The 22548-nt window shown below is 39.6% G+C and overlaps 1 protein-coding gene across 1 annotated transcript in view; it reads right to left on the bottom strand.

The window, feature by feature from the left end:
- CTNNBL1 (catenin beta like 1) overlaps window positions 1-22548 on the bottom strand; it is a 141320-nt gene that overhangs the window by 49913 nt on the left and 68859 nt on the right. Inside the window, exons 10-11 of the mRNA XM_011366593.1 lie at window positions 21722-21870; window positions 8092-8273 (exon numbers count right to left, since the gene is read on the bottom strand). Of these exons, the coding sequence (XP_011364895.1) occupies window positions 8092-8273; window positions 21722-21870 (331 nt within the window). The remainder of the gene's footprint in view (window positions 1-8091; window positions 8274-21721; window positions 21871-22548) is intronic.

Here is a 22548-nt window from a genome sequence, read left to right as displayed (position 1 = left end):
TGATTTGCTTAATAAAAAAATAAATGAAGACTCATTGACCTACCTACCTTTTGGGCTCTTATCCATAGACATAAACTCTCTGCAAGAGCCTCAAACTGAAAATAGAAGGGTCTGATACCTCATTCAAGAAGTAATGAATTTTAACAGGGCTAGCATAACCTGGATTATAACTACAGGTCCAGGTTAATAGGCCATCATGATAACTAGTGGCTGCCCTATCTCTCTGGTAGCTCTTGTTATAACCCAGCCTACTGCACATGAAGTCCTAGTCCACAAGCGGGCTTCGCACCCACAAAAGACAAGGTATTTGATCTTACATGTAAACATATAAACTGGAAGAGGTCGAAATGACTATTTTTGAAAAGAGGCAGATATGCAGTAATTTTATTACTATTTACTGAATGTCCACACACTAGAGACTACGTAGGATGCTCATGATCATTTTTCTTCACACGACTCTTTAAGAAAGATTTTATCGGGCTTGTTGACTGAAGAGAAATTCAAGGTCCAGAGAGGATAACATGCTCAAGGCCGTCAGCTAGTTTGGGGTAAAGCTGGGATCCGAAGCCAGGTCTGTCTGTCTATGAAGACAATCCTCCTTCCACGACTCTGTGCTGCCTCTGGATACCAACCAGAAGATCAGTGGAGTCACCCTGGTGTTGGAAGAAGCTTTAGAAGCAGACCTAGGCTTAAATTCTGCTTCCATCACTCATTTGCTAAAAGGCATTTGGTAATTAACAAACTCTGAGATTTATCTGTTAGAAAAAAAAAAAAAGATTAAAATGCCTAATTCATAAAGTAGGTACACTTGTAAATCCCTGAGTATATCAGTAGATGCCCAGTAAATATGAGCTGGCCATTAGCCTGTTTTGCCCTCCTCCTCACAAAAGAGAGTAATAGGTTTCAGTGTCTTCCTCGTGGACAAACAACTGTGTTGTTCTACTTGAAAAAGAAAGGCCTGAGGGTAAATTCTTAATACAACTGGAACCAGTTAGGAAGCTAGATGTGCAACACTCAAAATCAATCCCTCAAGCCTGATGAGAGGAACTCCCAAATCCAAACACACTGTTATGTCAGCATCCCTACATTTTGTCATCCAAGGTCAGGAATAAGACAAGCAGCTGGAGGGAGAGAAAAGGAACTGATCCAGAAACTCTTCAATTATAAGTTTTCAAATAGCAACAAAAAGCAACAGCAAGACATTTCCATCCCTGGTTAACATAAAGTGCGTTAGTACATAACTGAATGCTGTTCTTAAAATTAAATACTGTTCTCTCTGTACTTGCTCATTGTTCTGACCACTCTAACCAATCCTTTGTGATTTTTAACCTTGGGGAATACAAAAAGGGGTGGAGAAAATCTTTAAATCATCTGTTTACTGGTGATATGGAGAAGTGGGGACCTGGGCCTCTGTGGTCTGTCCTCTCTGGGGAAGCTTTTTGTCTTACATTCCACAAAGGACTGGCATGTTTACAGTCCACCTCTATGACTGGCAGTTTCAGAGAAGGAAAACATTTCTTCAGGTGAGCACTTCTAAAATCACCAACAGAATAGAAAGAAGAAGAACACAAATAAGAAACCCATCCTCATCACGGCCACTAATATCAATGAAGCAGGCACCATGCTAATAAGCACTTTATTGTATCTTTTCATTTAATCCCCATATAGCACACCCTTATGAAAGAGATTCCATTATTATCCCAATTTTACAACTGAGGAAATACAGGCTAAGAGAGGTTAAGCAACTTTCACAAAGTCACACAGCTAATAAATGACAGGACCAAGACACCAACCCAAGTCTTGTCTTCATCCAAAACCCATGTTCTTAATCACCCATACCACAGTAATTGTTATACATGCCTTAGCACCTACTGTCTGTCCCCTCTGCCACTCTCCTTACTTGTATAAAAATGAAATACTATTTATCTTTTAAGGAATACTCAAATGTCATCTTACACCTTCCTAGAATACCTGGAAGTCTGCATTTTTACTACCTATAGGATAACATTTAGTATAGTATGATGTCTGGGCTCAGTATTAAAATAATGATTCATAATAAACGAACATTTATCTAATCCCCATATTATGTTAGACTTGCATACATCATCTCACAATAATAATTCTCACAATAATCCAAGAAGGTAGGTATTAATCCTATTCTAATAGATAAATAAACAAATATGTATTGAACATTACTATGGGACAGACGCTGTGCCTTCTGGGAGAATCGTAAACTGATTACCATGGTTAAGAAGAGTCCTTTGAATTCTACTATGCTCTTAGCTATAGGCACATGTCTCCATCTTGACTGTAGATGGTATATAGGAATTAAATCAATGCATTTATTCATTCAACCAATACTTACTTACCATCTTGACTGTAGATGGTATATAGGAATTAAATCAATGCATTTATTCATTCAACCAATACTTACTGAGCATCTACCACGCACCAGCACTGTGACAGGCACCGGAAATGCTTAACGACAATTTCACCAAGTCATTTTGTTCCTAATAACTTGTGTAATTTGAAAAGATAAATAAGACTCCCCACCACCTTGATGAACTGCCCTAGATCAAAGCACCAAGATTAGAGCTAAGGCCTTCTGATCAAGAATTTTTGATCCAAAGAAGAGTAAGCCAGTTTGCTTGGGCCCAGAAGAGCAAATACCAATGGCATAACCTTGTGAAACAACTGTGAGATCTGTGATCAGAAGCTGAGAGTCTAAGTCTCAATTTAGCTGCTTACCCACTGTATGACTTGAAGCCATGATCTCCTTGAGTGTTACAATCTCCCCATCTCCAGAATGAGAAATATCAGCCTTGTGCGGTTGCTGTAAGGCTCAAGTGCGGTCAGTTGTGAGAAGACACTCTTCTACATGCTGAATATAGGTAATAACAAATGAACTGCTAGGCTGAAATTCCAGTGCCCTTTGTTTTAAGCTGTATCATCATCTCCCTTTTATCAGAAGGGTCTTCTTCAAGCATTCCTGTTCTCTTATTCCCTTTAATAATTAAGTACTCTTGTCTGGTATATCATTGTACTTGCTAATTTTTTTTTGCGGGGCGGGCGGCGGGGGGGTAACTATCTGTAAAATGTTTTTCCCCTTTCCTTAAACTGTAAATTCATTGAGGGCTGGGAGTGCCTCTCTAATCTGGGTGGTGGCATGCGGGACAGATTTTGAGGGGACAGGAAAATTGGAAGACTAGAGCAGAGAGACTTATTAAGGCTACTGTGATTGCTCAGGAGAGGCAATGAGGGCGGTCAGTGGCAACGGACAGGACTGATCCAAGAGCTTTTTTATAAGGTAAAATTATTAGGACTTAAGACTTGATTACATGTGAGGAACATTAGAATTAAGCACGATGTGCTGATTTTTGCCCTGGGTGTGGAGTGGAGAGTGACGACATTTGCCAGGGTAGGGAGACAGAGAAACTTGGGCAATGAAGGAATGAGTATGGTTTTGAAAGAGTCGAGTCTGAGTATCTGGTGGGCTTGTTTGCTGGTTAATTAGCCATGCTGACTAGAGCTCGAGAGAGAGACAAGGCTGAAGATTTGGGAATCGATGGCAAAGAGACAGAGGTTAAGGCTGCAGGTAGCAGATGAGATCACCTAAGAAGAGTATGTGGAGGAAAAAAGAATGGGGGCAGAGCCTGCCAGTCCATGCGAAAACGAACACGTGAAGGGCAGGCAGAGGAAGAGGATGGGACACTGGGAAAGAGCGGCTTCCCCCAGGACAGGCATTCTATTTTGTTCCCTTTCTCTTGAGACCTGTCATCTACTAGGACTTTTGTTAAATTCTGAACACAGCAGGAGCCTCCAATAAAAGCAGACCCCACACAATGCCGTATCATTACCACAGTCCACCATGGAGACTTTAAAAATGTTTCCTTCTTGCCTGTGTTGGCTAAACTCCCCTCTTTTCTGCCTGCAGAAAAGATTTTGCCATTTCCCTCTTCCAGTGTTGTAGGTGGTAGGAGCTCTGGTAGGCACTTCTGCACCATTAGGGGTCCAAGAAGCAGGAGGCAACCAGCTACACGCTTCCTGACACGGGAGCCCACCAGAATCACACTTCTTTGCAGATGGCAGAAAGGTATTCTTTAAAGCACTGACCTGTTATCAACTGCTGTCACTGCTGATAAGGTAAAATGTGTGCATATGCCCAGCATGCACACCGCACACCTACACACTGCTTGGTAGCTCATCCCCTTAAAGCGCATAATAGCCTCCAGGGGAACCATGTTAAAACAGTGCAATTAACTAGAACTGCTACAAACTCAATAACTCACCTACCTAATGAAGCAATACAAGAAAAATTGGACCTATTTTAATAAGAATGTAAAAAAAGAGACACGAAGTAAAGGTCAAATGCCATTTCTGGATCCCAGCCCTTTTCTTCTCCCCTCCTATTCAGAAGCAGTTAATACCAAGGAGACAATATATACAGTGCTATTCTTTAAAAAACCAAGGAGGCAGCCAGTCATTGCACACTAGGGCAAATTACTTCTTTCCAACCCATCCCCCAAGCTGAGTGCCTCCCCTGATCTATTTCTTAAGGTTTTATTATGCAAACCTGAACGGATTTCAATTACAATAATTCTTTTCCTTCTCCACCCCAACTCACAAAAGAGGAACTAAATTACCGGCAATTCTAGGTTATAAGGGCAGTTTTTGCTTCTTCTCTCCTCTCTAGATGCACCTTAATTGAAAAGTTCTCCTCTCGAAACCCCTTTTGTTGGCTTTGGGAACACAGCTGCTTTTATGCCACCCCGCTATTTAGCATAAATAAAACCCATACTCTTCTAGTTCTCCCCCTGAGCAGTGTCTTTGCTTGGCCTTCCCAGTAACCTCGTAGAAGGATGGGTGCATGTGACTAAGGCCAGGGTGAGCAGAACTGGAGACAGGTCTGGTAGAAATAACTTATACTTCTTAATGTGTCTACTCTATTCTGGGATATATGCTAAGCATACATGTCATCTCACCTGACCCTCACAACCACCCTATGTGGTAGATCTAGCCTCACTATTTTACAAATGGGACAACTGAGGGAGGATCAGAGGATTTAGGAATTTGCCCAAGATCACTTGGTTGATAAGCAGTGGATCCATCAGTACCACGGTAGGCTATGCTGCTACCACAAGTCTGGGGAAGGTCCTGAGATGTGATAAGGGCTGAGACTGGACCAGGATAAACTTAAAGGAGGCTAACTCTGACATGTGACAAGCCCCTGAGGTTTGACAAGAAAAAAATGGAAGAGTACAGGCAGTCTCCCCGGAGCTTTTGGACTGGCAAGCTGATTCTCAGCCTATAATGCCTAGTTAGGAGTTACTGGACTACTGAAAGAAGCTTGTCTTTGGGTGGCCTCACTGAAAGGAAGTTCCATCTACAACATGGCTCTTAAGGATGCATCTCTAAAGGGGAGGCTTCTGCTTCCAAATCGTGTGGTTGAAAGTCACCCCAGGTGTATGACTGACAACCATCAATCTGAACTGAAGTCAACTGTATTGATGTTAACCTTGTAGGGTTCTGAGGAGAGCCCCAGAACCATGTTTGTTCTGAATTAGCAGTTTTTGGGGGAACTTCATTCATGCAGTCAGTAAACATTTACTGTGCATCTACCACATGCCAAGCACCAAGCTGGGCCCTGGGACTCAGAGGTGACAAGGCTGTTGGTTGCGTAATATTAAAGGCTATAAAAGCAAAGTCCCCGGACCAAAAGTCCATTTAATAGAAGGCTCTATTCCAGTCCAGGGGCTCATGATATGCCTCCCTGAGAAAGTGACATCGAAACTAAGGACCTGAAGGATAACTAAAAGGTAGCCAGGCAGACGAAGAAAACCGTTACAGATGGAAGCCTGGGGGCAGGAATGACCTGGGCACGTGTGTAAATACTCCTGGTCTGAGGCTCCTGTGCTCTAGCTTGCCACACAATGTTGGTCCACTCGCGTCACGCAGGCCAGCACACAGACAGTAACTCAGAGGACAGGTCAAAGAAATCTTGCACGATGTACCCTACCCTCCTCTGCCTTCTTTCTCACCCTACCTTCATGGCCTGAGGGCCAGTTTGCCACGAGTGGCAGCAGCTAGCAGGGGTGAGAAGAGGCCCAGAGCAGAATTTTCTCCCTGGAGTTCACTTCTTTTCTCTGGGTGCTGGTGCACTCAGGATGCAGAGCTCTTCCTCACCAGCCATTAGAGTCCAAACATGCCTTCCAGGAGCTGTCTTACCAAGCCATTGCCCTCACTAATATAATGTTATCAAAACCCTAATGTGGGTACTCTAGAGCAAATGTACTGTTACCGGCACGCCACCGGGCACATTTTTCAGAAGGAAAACAGCTGCTCACTGAATCTGTCACTTCTCCTCCTCTCAGTACTATACACACAGAGCAAGAGCCAGCTAAGGGGGCCGCTTTCCTCCACTTTCTTCAAGCATGCTCAGGACGTGGCATCCAGTCTCTCTCTCTCTAACCCAGCAGGTCGGCCATAGCATAGTCCTTGAGGAATTTCCTGGATTATAGGACAAAGCTTTGACAATAGGGCCTGTGCCTCAGGATCTTAAGGTATAGCTATCAAAGCTTCTAGTTCACTAGCTTCCTCATTATATAGATCAGGGAGGAAAATGCAGTCCAGAGAAGTTAAAGGAAAGGTCTAAAGTCACAGTTAGCTGCAGAACCATAGCTCGGTTCCTTTCTCTGTTGATTGCCTAATCTTAAAAAAAAACCAAAGGTATCACTATCTACTTCACAGGTTGTAAGGCCTAAATAAGATAGCCCATAACACAGCAGTACTAGGACTGGGGCAGGTTTTTAAGGAACGGTGACTGTCTCCAAATTTTTCTCTCTTAGATCTCTAAGACCACCTATTCCCACTCCCATGGCCTCATTTTGCTGAATTTCTACTGAGGGAAAAAAAGAGATCAGCAGCAGGGTGAACATGTTTACAGATGGTGATTGGTCAATATCTAATTTGAGGCGACTTGAATCCTCTTATTTGTTCTCAGATCTCGAGGTCACAGTCCTCTGCCCTGCCAGTTCCTCCCTTCCCAGACTTTCTGCTGTCTCTGAAGAGTTAATCTGATCAGAGAAGATATCACTGCAGATGACCACAGAAGACAAGTCATGAAGCCCTCTCTTCAGCCACTCCAGTTGGAAGATGCTAAGCCAAGTCAATGGAGAAGTGAAACTTTTATCTAGGAAGGTGAGGAACGCAGACGATCCTGCAGATGCCTACGCCAATTCTATCAACCACTAACAAAAAACATCACCCAAACCATGGGACAAATGTTCGCTTTTGACAAGACGACCAAATTAATCAGCCAATCGACTCAGTTTCTCGTCCTCTCTCATAGATACCAGCTCCTCACCCACCTCTTTGCCCTCTCCCCACACTTTGAAATAACCATCCAACCATGTAAATTCCCTGGTGCAAGTGTCTGTTAGCCTCCAGCGGAACTGTCAATGCTCGTAAATCCCTGGCCTTCCAGATTGCACTGCGGCTATTTATTGGGGGGAGGGATGCAGCAGGCCACTAGACAATAGCAGGAAGAGATTGGCTTGGCAGTAACTACTCTGGTTACGGCATCGCAATTCATGGCAGCATTTTGCTGGGAGTATGCACCATCAGGGAGGAGAAACATAAAAAGGGGAATCTGGGCTGTAAATAGTTTATTTTGGCAATTCCTGATGTTAGCTGAATCATACTTTAATGCAGAAATACATGAAAGCACCACTCTGGAAGTGACATGTGTTGCCACCTCATTACTCTTTTCAAAAGGGTCTTCCATCAGAGAGACACCTTGCTGCAAATTACAGTGAAGAAAACAAAACCCTCACACACAGACTTATTAACAGGCCAGAAGGATATAGAACCACTAGGATTCAAGCAAGCGGAGAACCAGTGCAACGAAGGCCATCAGTGATCTGAGATCTCTGGGTTGCTTTTCCACGCACAGAAAAATAAAAAGATGGAAAAGAGAAAGGTAGTATAAGAGTCTACCCTTCGACTGCACATCAGAGTTTTTCAAAGGAGCTCTCATGTCCCCCATTTCTCCGAAGGTAGCTAAATTAGGCTGACTTTCCCAGTGACTCCTACCTTCATGTTCCTTCTCAGTGGTTCCCACTTTCTTGATCTTCCTGGGAGACTTCATAAAGAGGGGAAAGATGGTCCGTAAACCAAGAATGTCGACAAACTTATGACAGTTGTCTGTGCCCTCGGGTCCAATCATGGCGTGGTCCAGCACCTTCAGGGCACTGCTCCGCGAGATCTTCTTCTCTCTGCGAACGACAGAGGTTTCCACATGAGGCATTTCATGGGGATGTTCTAGTCTTTAATAATAATAATTTTAAAACATTTATTATAGTACTCTTTAAAATGGAATAAAGATAAAGAAAAAAATTTAAATGTCCACCAATGAGATAATTATTACAAATGGTCTATCTACATGGACTCTTAAACACCTGCTAACAATTAGGAGAGCCAATAATAAAATGAACACCTTATGGTCAGAAAGATAAGCACAAAAGGTAATACATTCAATTCTATATGAAGCGTTACCTCAATATCAAAGGTTGAAGAATTAGAAAAGATAAACTATTTTCAAGAAAAAAAAAGGTTGTTTTTTTTTTTCACCCTTGAATCCAAAGGTCATTCTGGTTTACATGACAGTGTTCCATTTTTAGCACTGAAAGTAGCACATCCTGGGTAAACTGAGATAGCTGGTTATCTTACTTAGTGCCATCCTCAAATATAAAGAATGTATTGGAATATTCCTACCCTTGTTCCCTCTGCTGCAGGATAAATCAAAATAGTCCAAAGATACTCACACATGACATTCAAGACAACTACTGAGTTTGAAAGGAAATGTGCCTTCGTGCAGCATGCACTGTACTAGCTGCTCAGAATTATAAGCTCTCTATCTTTAAGCAATTGAAGGACAGGTAAATACAAATAATTTCAAAAGTCTGAGGCAGTGGAAATTAAGTCCAAGGAGGTGGAGATAATTAACTTTATTCGAGAGACGTCAGTGATGGTGTCAAATGGAAGGTGACGTCAGACTGAGTCTGAAGAATGAGCATCTGCCAGGCAGAGAAGGGAGAGCGATGACCCTGGCAAACAGCATGTGCAAAGGCACAGAAGGCTTGTAAGAGCACGCCACTCGGGAAACTAGAAATCATTTCGAATGGCCAATGGTGGAAGATGACTGAGAAGAGGCAGGCAGGCACAGGTCATGGCAAGCCCTAGGTGTGCTGTCAGGGAATCTGGGTTCCATGTCACAGATGCGGAGAAGCCACAAAATGTTAAGAAAAGGAGAGGAGGGTACCGGATAGGTACATTTTAGAAAGCTTAATCTGGCATAAGTGTGATAAAGGGACACAGAGTTTCGGGGCAGGGAGGGCAGTGACAACAGTGTAAGTGAAAAATGACAAAGGGTTCTGACTACGGTATGAAAAAGGCGTATTGGTGAGACATGAAATCTTAAATACCAGGAGCAGGGTAAACAAGGTTCTAAATTCAGCAGGAAAGGTGTTTTATGCATCAAGATGAAATTCTAAGAGGAAACTAGACAAAAAAAAACTTGTTTTCACTGCAACTGGACTTAAGTAACCTATTTTATAAACTTGAATTTATAAAGGTTATGACTAGAGCAGATAATCATGTGAGCAGAAATTTAGGAAACTGAGATATAATATCCTCATTTAGTCACTCAGAAGAAGGCCTCTTGAAATGAATGACGGCCATGTTAACAGGATGCCCTCAGTGACCATTCAGCATACATTTAAACCCTTTCACAAATGACATGGAATTTTTTAAAATAGGGGTCCCTAACCAGTACTGGCCCATGGCCTGTTAAAAACCACGCCGCACAGCCGGCGGTGAGTGGCAGACTAGCGAGTGAGGCTTCATCTGTATTTGCAGCCGCTCCCCAGCACTAGCATCACCGCCTCAGCTCCGCCTCAGATCATCAGGCATTAGATTCTCATATGAGCACCGGTCCCTGGTATCAAAAAGGTTAGGGACTGCTGGTTTAAAATACCGAAGGTAAAAGACTCTGGTTTAGCCAAGTCTCTTTTTTTCCCACCTAAGCAAATTTAATAAAAGATTTTAAAAGTAAAACCCTTCTTCAGGTAGGCAGTGGGAGACATATTTAAAGCTGGGTAGTAATTGCATATTGATCACCACTTAGGCGAGCTGCATGGAGGTGAACTTTGGAATATTCATTGGGTTTAAGTTCAGACTTTTAGCGATCAATAGCTGTTTGGCCTGACTTTCTTGGGTTGACTTTATTTGAAATATTTATTCTACTGGAGGACAAGCAGTTTATCTTAGTCTTGTCTGGGTCCATCAAGTTGTTGAACATGCCAGGACCAATGTGAATGCAAGCCTCCATAAAAGCGGGTAGCTGTGGAAATGACTGAGAGTCATCTACTGCTCCTTATTCTGCCAAAGTGAACCATCTGATGAGGAGGAAGAATGGGGAGAGAGAAGTTCTGTTCTTGTCGTCATCTGCTTCTTCCTTTTTTATTATACAAAAACACTTTTGCAGTGAATATGCATTCTGAGTATAATTTTTTTAAAATTTGTTCTTTCATCAAATATTTATGAGGTACCTAACAGGTGCCAGGTATTAAGCTGAGGATGTAAAAACAGGCACAGCTCATGCTTCTGGGGAGCTCAGTTCATAGGGGAGACAGATATGCAGATGGATGTACTGAGAACAGCCAAGTGCTACAGTGGAGGTGTATACAAAGTAGAATATGAATACAGGAAGGAGGGCTGACTGCATCTGAGTTAGGGGTGCTTTACAAGGAGATGATGATGCTTGAACCAAGCTTCACTGGACGTCTTTCTCAGAAAGGCAAAACGAGACAGGGTATTTCATACACAGAAAACAACAGCACACGCAAAGACACGAGTAAGCATGGTACATTCAGGGAAGTGGTACACGGTACTCCCAAAACAGAAAGAGCAAGAGGGGCAGCAAAAAAGCACAAAGCCTGCTGATTTTGTGTATTAGAAAGATTACACTTGGGCAGTATCAGAGGCAGAGAGATTGGCAAAAAATAAATAAATAAATAAATAAAAAAGAAAGAAAGAAAGAAAAGAAAGCAAAGTAATAGTAGACCAGAAATAAGAAGGGTTGGGTTCAGATCAAACTCGAGGTGCCTGTAAGACATTGCAGTGATGTCCAATTTAGACTTACGGATCTGCAGTCCAGGAATGAGATGAAAAATAGAGGAAAATTTGAAAGAATCATTAAATCTATGGGTAGTAAATTAATCAGTGGTATGAATAAGACTGCCCTGAGAGGGTACAGAATATGTAGAAAAGAGGGATGGAACCCTAGAGAAATCTTATTTGAAGAACAAGTAAAAGGGTAAAGTCCACTCCCTCTCTGGCCTAAAGACTAAAGGATTGAAAAATAATAATAAGTAAAGGCATCCCTTAAAAGACACTATGAACCATAAGTTAATCCTGGTAAGAAACTTGGATAAGGTCATTTTTGTTTGCTTTACAAGGTACATGATAAAGTTTACTTCTTTTTAGCTCCTAAAATATAAGACCACTTTCAAGGATTTCTATGAATTAGACAGTGAGATCAATATGACTAAGTTCATAGGTGTTCTCAAATTATAGTGCCAAAGAACACTGGTGCTCCGAGAGATGCTAAGAAACATTTCACCACTAAAATAGAATATTGGTGGTCTTCTATGTTGCTAGACATAATTTTTCAATTTTCAATTTCTATTCTCATTCATTTTTCATTAACTACTGGCACCAATCACTGCTTGACTGCCTATGCCAGGAAACAAATACATAAAATAGAGGTTAAAACTTTTGTTTCTAGCACTAAGGTGTGCTAGATATGCAGAGAAACTACTTACAGCGTGGCTAACAGTAAAGTAAGATAAACAACAACCAGCGACCAATAAACCAGAACTCTAGAGCGTATGGACTGGCAAATTTTACGTAAAGGGCCAGACAGAAAATATTTTAGGTTTCATGGGCCACATATGGTCTCAGTGGCCTCATTCCTTTGTGTGTGCAAGTTTTTACATATATATAGCACTTTTAATATACAAAAACCATTCTTAGCTTGCTGGCCATGGAAAAACAGGCCTTAACCAGATTTGGCACATAGACTTTAGTTGCCAACTCCTAATAAAGAGGATCAGCAAAGTCCAAATCTGGTACTTTAAAAAGACCAATAAAACTGAAAAATCTCTAGCAAGAGTGATCAATAAAAAAAAAGAAGAGGCATGTATAAACAATAATGGGAATGAACAGAAAGGGACAAAACTACAGATACAGAAGGCATTAAAAACAGAACATGAAAAACAATTTTATGCCAACACTTGCAAAAACAGGTGAGATGGACGAATTCCTAGGAAAATATAAATTTCCCCAACTGGCTCAAGAAAAATAAAAATATAAAAAAATCCAATTGGGTCTATAGCCATTCAAAAACTGAATCAGTTCTTAAAAATCTTCTCTCAAATAAAATTCAAGGGCCAGAAGGCATAACTATCAAGTTCTAACAAACATTCAAGAAGGAAATAATTCTAATTTTAGTTAAACTTCTACAGAAAAAAAAGGAACATTATTCAACTCATTTAATAAAGCTAAAACAAACAAAAAACAACCGCTGATATGAAAACCTTTCCAAGAGAGTACAATAACAAGCCAATCTCATTCAAAAGTATAAATATAAAATTCCTAAGTAAAATGCAGACTCCTAGAAAACATAAAAAAAGATGGCCTTATCCGAGGAATGCAAGGTTAGTTTAACATCAGATAATTCATTTAATACCATTTCACTATATTAACATTAAAAAAATCATCTTGATAAATGCAGAAAAAGCATTTGATACCACTGATTGATCAATAACGTGAATCTGTGACATCAGAAAAAGAAAAAATTTCCTTCATATGATAAATGCTATCTCTAAAAACTCAAAGCAAACTTAATACTCAATGGTAAAACATATTCCTTTTAATACCAGGGGAAGACAAGTTTCTCCTTTATCACTACTCCTATTTAATACTGTACTAGGTAGGTCACAGCTAGTAAGATTTAAACACACACACAAAATTAACAAATTATTAAAATAAAATGTGATAGAAAATAATCTTGTTCCCAACTATGTACTGCTACTCCCCAAAGAGGCATATACCCAGTGGTTTGCTACTAAAAGATTAACTAGTTTTCCTGGAAAAAAGTGCTGATTTACTGTGTTTTACAATTCACATGGTGTAACTATTCCCACCACAGCTGATTTACCAATGTGATGTCACTAACCGCAGTGCTAGAAAAAGATGTATACAATCGGCTCTTGTGAGCCTATATGACCCAGCTCAAATACATCACTGCTTATACATCCCTCCTCCCACCAGAGGTATCAGGCTTGACCATGTGACTTTTTATGGCCAATAAAATGTGAGCCTAAGTAGTATATGTGTCTTCAGAGGAGAAGTTTTAAGATTTATTGCATCATTCAATCATTTCTCTCTGCCATGAGAGTCATATTCCATTAAACACTGCTCCTTTGTTGAATTTCAAAATAAAGATGTAGAACAGAGTTTCAGATGGCCAGTGATAGATGTAGCAGGAGTGAAAAACAAACATTTGTCATTGAAAGTCCTTGAGATCCAGGGGTTGTTTTAACAACAAAACCTGACTGATACATTATAATACAGGGAAGTTGCTTAATAAAAGATCAATACACAAAAGTTAACTGCATTATATTCATCAGCAGTAAATAGTAAGAAAACGTAGTTTAGAAAGTATTTTAAAAAGTATATAATATACTGCTGGACTTCTACTTTGGGCGCACAGGGAGTTACAGGGACTGGATTTATATCCCCTCCCGTGCCCCACACAAATAAAAGGACAAAATATACAAAACAATGGTTTTCAGACACCTGACATTGGGTAGCATAAGATAGTGATCCTAGAGAGGGAAACACATGCAATGAGTCCAACTGACTGCTTGGAGAGTTTCTAGGCCTCAGAGCAGGGAGGAGACATACTGGAGAGTCTGGGGAGACCAATGTGGCTGGAGTTCACCGGGCAGAGTTCCAGTCTCAAGCTGCACAGAGATCTGCAGAGGGTCCCCTTCAAGTCTTCAGGTAAGTACTGGTTAGAACATGTGAGGAAACTAAACTAACCAAGGCTACAGAAAAGAACCACCTGAAAGAATTGGGAAAAAATCCCTGGAGCTCACTGAGGGCCAGAACAGTTTCTGTTCCCACCAGCTGCAGTGGAAAAACCTTGTGAATTCACAGTTTATCAGATAGAGTACTCAGAAGGGCATTGCTTCAGTAATGATGCAAAATTAGCCAGAGACTCGAGGCTAGTCTGGTCCCACTAAACAGAGCTTAAAAGTAAGCCTCAAAAGGAACAAAACTATTTCAAAGTAATTTAACTATATCCTAGAACAAAGTTGAAGAATATTTATAAGGATTAAAAAAAAAAAAATCCAGCATCCAACAAGGTAAAATTCACAGTATCTGAATTTTAGTAAAAAATTAATAGGCATTCAAAGAGAAAGGAAAACATTAACCATAAGAGGAGAAAAATCATCAGTAAAAATAACATTGATGACAGAATTAGAAGACAAGAACATTAAAATAGTTATTATAACTGTATTTGATATGTTTAAGAAAGTAAAGCTTCAGCATGTTATCTAGAAACAAGGAAAGCATAAAAAAAAGAACCAAACTGAGTATCTAGAGAAGAAAAATACAATGTCTGACTGGATGAGAGTAACTGCAGATTACAGACTGCATAAGAATAATAAGTTTGAATATATAACAATAGAAAGTATCTAAAACACAGAAAGAAAAAAAACGAAAAAAAAAATAGATCGCCAGTGAGCTGTGGTTAAATATATTCAAATAGCCTACTGTACATGTAACTGGAGTTTCTAAAAGGTGGATAGGCACAAAAACTTTATTGAAAATACAATAACTGAAAATTTTCCACATTTGATGAAAACTATAAACCCAAAGATCCAAGAAGCTCAATGAGCCCCAAACACAAGAGACATGAAGAAAACTACAGTAAGGCATATTATAAAACTATTCAAAATCGATGATAAAGAGAAAATTCCAAAAACATCCAGAAAAAAAGGGACACATTACAGACAACACATATAACAATAACAGCAGACTTCGCATTGCAAACGAAGCAATCCAGAAGACAGTGGAGCAACACTCTTATTTAAAGTACTGAGAGGGAGGAAACAAACAAACAAACAAACAAACAAACTCTATTGACCTGGACTGCTGTATCTGGTGAAAATACCATTCAAAGTGAAGGCAAATACGTTTTCAGACATACACAAGCTGACAGAAGCCATCACCAATAGGCCAACACTACGAGAGATGCTCAAGGAAATCATCTGGGAAGAGGGAAACTGATACCATAGGAAAATCTGGATCTACACAAAGGCATGAAGAGCATTGGCAATGGCAAATCTGGGCAAATATAAAAGGCTTCTTTCCTATTTTAAAAAATCTCTTTAAAAGATAATGACCCCCTTAAACAAAAAGAACAATATATAATGGGATTTATAACATATGTAGAAATAAAATGTATGACAACCACAGAACAAAGACCAAGAGGAAGAAATGAAAGTTTACTATTATAAGGTTTTTACACTACAGGTATATAATAACAGCTGAAAATAGACTGGTTTGAGTTAAAGATGTATACCATAAACCTGAAAACAACCACTAAAAAAGTAGAGAGGAAGAGCTAATAAGCCCCCTAAAAATAAACATGGCATAATAAAAAATACTGCAAACATCAGATTGTACACTCTAAATATTTGCAATTTAATGATAATGGTATGATGAATAGCTATGATGTCTGCTGGAAGGGCTCAAACAGGTCCTACACCATATCCTGCCAGGTGATATCTTGCTTCAGTTTAATCTGCCTTCTCAGCCACAGCACTTTCATAAATGTACGAAGAGGTAATGCCAGCCTGGAGGGCTGCTGGAAGGATTATTTTGTGTTTTTGAAGCATTTATCTGGTTCCTAGAGAACAGGTGCAAACTACTATTAGCCATCTAAGACAGAATGGTAATATTCAGCGAACAGGCAAAGGGAACGCTTGTTAGACAAACAACAAGCAAGATCTGTGTGTGCAGCTTGAAACACAAACTGCATATAGCCCCATTAGAAAGCACAGCTGACTTCTAAAAGATTTGTATTATTATTTTGCTTTTGTAGTAGAATCCTGAGACTGAAGGTCAGAAGAATGGCCCTAGCTCTTAAAAAAACAATAACAATAACAACAACTACTCTGGAAAGCAGCAGTCCCCAACCTTTTCGGCACCAGGGACCAGTGCTCCTATGAGAATTTAATGCCTGATGATCTGAGGTGGAGCTGAGGCGGTGATGCTAGCGCTGGGGAGCGGCTACAAGTACTGATGAAGCTTCCTTCATTAGTCTGCCATTCAACCGCTGCTGTGTGGCCTGGTTCCTAACAGGCCAAGCAAGGGCCGTATCGCAGCCTGAGGTTGGGGACCCTTGCTGTAAAGGACCGTGAGAATAAAAATGCAATAGACTTTGACCTTCACATGTTCATTATGAACAAAACCAATACAGAAAAAGGTAAAACACAAGGAAATAAAATTTCAAGGTTAAAAAAAAATTCCCCAGTCTGGCCTACCTACCTATATGGTTTGGTACAAGCTCACAGCCCAGAATGGGCCTGCAAAGTCTTTCTTTACAGATGGTATACCATCACTATTTTATTTGTTTCTTTTGTCAGAGACACTCTTTTTTAAAGAAAATTTTACTGTAAAACCTCAGGGTGGGGGGGAAATTGGTGGTTCCTGAAATGGATATGTCTATGTACCCTCCTCTTTCCATTCCCTTTTTTTCTTGGCCTATATAGTTAATAACCAAGATGAGTTCACCGTATTTCTGCTATACAACCCCAAGCTGCATTTGCACACATCCCTTGGGATCACAGTGGTCTCTTCTCTTTCTAACTGGAACAGGGTTTTACAACAGAAGTAATAAGCTTCATGTCAACATTTTCAAGGAAACTGACAATGTAATTCTTCTGTCTCCCACTGGCTTTGTTGTTTCTTAAAAAACACTGAACCATTTTGATACAAGGACATACAGTTAAAAAGTGCTTTGTGGTGGCAAGAAGCAAATGATTTGGAGCACAAGCTATAATTAAACCTGATATATTGGAATCTTCTATTTGTAGCAACCGTCTTACCAAAGAGAGACATCTGGAACGTGAAAATGGCAAACCAGTCTCAATCCAGGGGACTCAGGCCTCATTTCCTGCAAAATTCGAAAACGGCCATTTCCCTAGAAGTAGAAGTTAATTTCTGTGAATTGGACCCTCTGTTAAGCTGCACAACAAATTGTGACTTTCTTAAATTTTATTTTTCTTTCACCTGTCCCTGACTACAAAAATACCACTTGGTTCACGTTCCTATCTTAAGTCTGCTGCTAGGCAAAGACCATCCGAATACCCTGTTGACTCCCAAACCAAGAGACTGAGGCCCAGCTGCCTGATGTGCGAGAAGCAGTGTTTTCTCCACCAGAAACTCTGGTTCTCTCCTCCTTTCAGTATACAGGTCTACACTGCCCCAGAGGGTCTTCGCTTTCCACTCTCATTTTATATTTTCTCTTTATCAAAACACTATGGCCGAATGAGAAATTCCTTTTGGAGGGGCTTCTATATTCTAGGATTGGATACCTGCTGCTTTTTTCATAGCATGAGTTCTATTTTTAAATATCACCTCAACAATCTTTTCCTCTTTTCCAAAACGTCTTCATCTGTCCTTTGGCAGAGGGAGAAGAAAACAATAGCTTTTTTTCTCCCTTATTGATTCTGCCAAGCACTGTGAAATCCAGACACTCTTAACACAGGAATGAAAAAAGTCACCTGACAACTAAAGTAACACCTGGGCGGGAGGATAAACCTCCAGGAAAGGCCTGTGAGGTAATGGCAGAGAGATACTACACTTCCAAAAAGGCCCTGGAAATGAAAGCTGGAGATTTCAAATCTGCATGAAGGACTTTTTTGAAAACTGAGTTTAAAGGTTTTAAGAAATGAACACCTAGGAGGATGATGGAAGAAGATGGTTGAGAGCTTCGAGCATCCCTAACAGAGGTAAACTGAAGTGTAGACATTTGTGTTGGCTTCTGCTTCGAAGCCCAGTGGTTGCCAGGGCTCAGGGGTGGACTGGTGGGAACTAACTGCAAAAGGGATCCAGGAATCTGGGCGGGGGGTTGATAAAAGCAACCTATATATGCACTGTTCAATACGGTGGCCACTGCCACATGCGGCTACTGAGCATCTGAAATGTGGCTAATACAATTGAGGAGCTAAAATTTAAATTTAATTTAAATAAATTTGTTTAAACTTAAAAATTGATGCTCTTTTCAGTTATTGGGCAACATTGAAGTAAGTTCGGAAAAATCTGGGTATGGAAATCTAATTTTTTAACTGTAAATTGTATGAAACCTACATATAAATCAAGTTCTTTACTAAAAATTTAGCTTTTGAATTGAGATGTAAATGTAAAATACACACTGGATTTCAAATGGTATAAAACAAAATGGCTCAATAATAGTATTTTTTACTGATTACATGTTAAAATGATGACTTGTTAATGCGGTAGGTTAAATAAAATACATTATTAAAATTAATTTCTTTTAACCTTTTTACTATGGCTACTACAAAGTATAAAACTACACATCTCACTCACATTTCTATTGGACAATACTATTCTATATCTTCATTGTAGTGAAAGGAAAGGTGTATACATCTGTCAAAATTAAAACTGTACACTTCAAATGGGTGCATTTTATTGTATGTAAATTATGTCTCGGTAAAGGTGAAGCATTAAATCGGGTACATGCATATGTGTGTGTATGTGTGTGTGATAATGTGTGCACATAAACGATCTCGTTGATGACCTTTCCCCAACAATAATCGGAATGTTAAAAAAATTTCACAGAGCAGAGACATGCAAAATTAACACTTAATAGTTCCTCTTAATAGTTAACAAATTAAATTATATTAGTTATTTAATGTCGGCCTCCCTTCACTAGCTATTGAGTTTCTTGAGGGTCGGAATCCTGCCTTGTTCATCAGCCACTCAGTACCTTATCGGTGTTTGAATAGTTGCAGAATTGTCCCAGATACTGTATGCATAGCAAAGTCCCACAAAATCCCTACAAATTGGGCACTGTTACTCTCACTTTTCAGACAAAAAAAAAACTGAGGGTCAGAGGTCATAAAGGTTAGACTAACTCACCCAGTATCCAGAGCTAGTAAGTGAAAGAGCCATGTTCCAAATGCACATTTACCTCAACTCCCAAACTCTTCTTCCCCGCTATACCGTACTGCCACCTCTCTAGGTGGGCATTTCATAACTGTTTGATGTATGCCAGAATCAAAGTAAAGATTAGTATTCAGGGGCAATGGAATCACAGAAATTTTCCTGAACTTCTAGCATTACAGCCTCCTAGTCCTGAATGGGCCTCTCTAGACAGAGAACAACTTGGCAGCTCTTGCTAGAAGATCAGAAAGGGCAAATCTAGCAAGATAGAAAAAATTCCCTCCAAATTAAACTTTCTATTTGGGAGTCTGAAGAAGAAAAATAACACAGAACAAAGAGTATGGCAAAGAGAAAAAAGGAAATGCTGAATCTGCTAATATAGCTAATTACTGCAGAAGAATTAATCTAACAGTAACTTTAGCCCTCAAAAATGAAAAGTTAGGAGATCCTAGAGAGGTATAGTTTCTAAGTCTTTTGGAGCTCCTTTTAATTAGGCTCCCAGAATCTCAGCGTTCATGTTTGAATAATCCATATTTCTGGTTATTTATTCAGCCCCCCATTGCTGCACATTACCAAGCCATATGCTACAGGAATATATCACTTCATATTTGCACTCAACCATCCAAAGACACTGGCAGTTCAGACCTTTAAGAAGCTAAGGGAAAAGTCCCTGCAGAGTATAGTTTTTAAGGTTAGAAGGCCCAGGAAGCCAAATGCATCTTCTTTACTTGCTTTTTGCTTGAGAGAAGATAGGTCATTACAACAAAAGGACAGGCAATTAGAAGGGTAAAGGAGATAAACAAACAAAAGACTCAAGACAGGAAAGCTCGCAAAAATCAGCTGAACACTAAGGTCTCTGAATAATTTCAATGCCCCTCTCTGCACTTTAAAAATTTTAAAGCAATTCAAAGATTTTCAATCAGTCCAAAGTCTTAGATGTACTGGAAAAAGAGGTCTATACCATGCCACCCTCCCCAACATTACACAAGCCTTTAAAGAGAATGTATTTTAGAAACACGTATCTTGATAATCTTAAATACAAAAAACCAGTTTAAAGCACAAAAATGATCATTATAGAATTGGTGATAATAGCAAAACATTGGCAATAACCTCCATATCAACAACAGAAGAATACTAAGTAAGCTATATTGCCTTAGAGTCCATTATGCAGTTACTGAAAACTCTGAAGAAGATTATGTCACAGCATGGGAAACAGCATGTTAAGTTTAAAAAGAAACAGTGGAGAAGATTACGTATGTGGCAGGCCTAAAAAGCTGTTAAAAATAAGAAAACAAGTACAGAAGAAAAGACTAAGGATAGATACCCAAAATTGGGTTGTGTTTAGGTGACAGAGATGTTTGTTTCCTTGGGGGCAAGAATCCTATATTACTCATTTCTGTATAAGCCCAGCACTCAATAAAGTGTCCTACCAGTGTTTTAAGAGTAGTTTTGCATATCTATATTCTAAATTTTATTTAATAGATACATATCGAATTTATTTTAAAAACTGTCAAATCGTTTAAGAGTTTTCAGCATATGTGAATAGAAGTTTCAAGACAACAGACTCTGGTTCGATTTCATAAAGAATAATTCAGTAATGATTAGGGCCTTCCAACCATGCAAATATGCTCTAGTATCTCTCAACTTAAAAAACTGTCCCTTGACCTATACCACATTCCCGTTACACCTCCCACCTCCCATCTCTCTACTCCCCTTCCTAGCAAGATTTCTCAAAAGAGATATTGACAAGCTACCTCCTATTCACTTCCAAATTTAGGATTCTGTAAAACATACTAACATGATATCCACTTTAACTACTTTAAGAAATTAGAACACAAATAATAAGATATATAAGTACTATGAAGAAACGTTACAGAACTGTCTTGTACATTTTCATATTTCCTATGCTAGCCACATAGCATATGCACAATTCATTACTGAAAATAATGTATAATGAAAAATATGTGTAAATGAAAAATATGAATAATATTCTGCTGTCGACAGCAGAAATACAGATAAACATATGGCATAGATAGGTCTATGTGGGAAATAAAGAAAATTGGGCTAAGTTTAGAAATTAACATAGGACATGTTTAGAAGTTAATAACTAGATTTCCCAAAACGAACACACTAAGAGAAGGAGCAAAAAGACATTTCTGCAGTGGTCCTATTACCAACTGACACAACAGAGCACGAACAGACCAAAAAAAAAAAAAAAATACGTTTTATTCATCTACTCTCACTTTAGAAAACATCACATATACCCTGGAAGACTCTAGAGGTTTACATATACAGGAAACTCAAGGGAATAAGAGACGATAACTACATGTTCTTGAATCCGGGATAACAGAGAGGAGTTGGGCAAAAAAGATGGAGCACTAGGAGGCAAGAAACATACCTGAGCATGAGATTCATCAGCTGAAGACCCTCGCCCTTCAGGAAGCGCTCACGATTGGAACTGAGCATTAGGCAGGAACAGAGTGAATCAAAAAGATTCTCCATCATCTCTTGCTCCTCAGCCGTGCTAGGATTGTGTCTTTTAAATACCTGTGAAGCAAAGACATCAGAAAGCACAGAGCCAGGAGAGAATGTCTTTTCATTGGCCAGCACTCAACAATTTCCAAAGCCTGCCTGTCATCATGATAGCCCTACAATTGAGGAAACAAGCTTACCAAACAAAATTCTCATCAGTTTTCATTTTAGAGAAACTGGGCTTTCTTATTCACAGATATTAAATAAATGGTTGTCAGTTCTGCAAAACACTAAAACACTCAACTGACCACTGGGTCCGTGAGTGAGACATAGTTCCAAGGAGGTGGATTTAAAAAAAAAAAAAAAAAAAACCACCAAAATTTTTTTACTGTATAGTATAACACAGATATAGAAAACTCCATGAAAGACATTTATAGCTAAATGAATAAAGTGAACACGCCTGAAACCACCATCCAAGTCAAGAAACAATTTGCCAGTTACCCCCAAAGCCCTCCATTTGCCCAACCAATCACCACCCATTTCTTCCTCTTCTAAAAAAAAAAACAAACCCACGATCCAGAAGGGCAAATCTTGGCTCAACATAAGGAAGAGTTTCCTATCTAACAGGGCTACCGAATTGCCTTACATGGCAGCTGTGGCTCTAAATCATGAGAACAGCTTAAAACAGAAGTCTTGTCTTTGCCAGAGATATATGTGGCATATTAAGAGGAAAGCCTTTTAGCAGTATATGCA

Source organism: Pteropus vampyrus, unplaced genomic scaffold (genome assembly GCF_000151845.1).
Source record: "Pteropus vampyrus isolate Shadow unplaced genomic scaffold, Pvam_2.0 Scaffold125, whole genome shotgun sequence".
Taxonomy (NCBI): Eukaryota; Metazoa; Chordata; class Mammalia; order Chiroptera; family Pteropodidae; genus Pteropus; species Pteropus vampyrus.
This window is presented reverse-complemented; position numbering and strand designations above follow the sequence as displayed.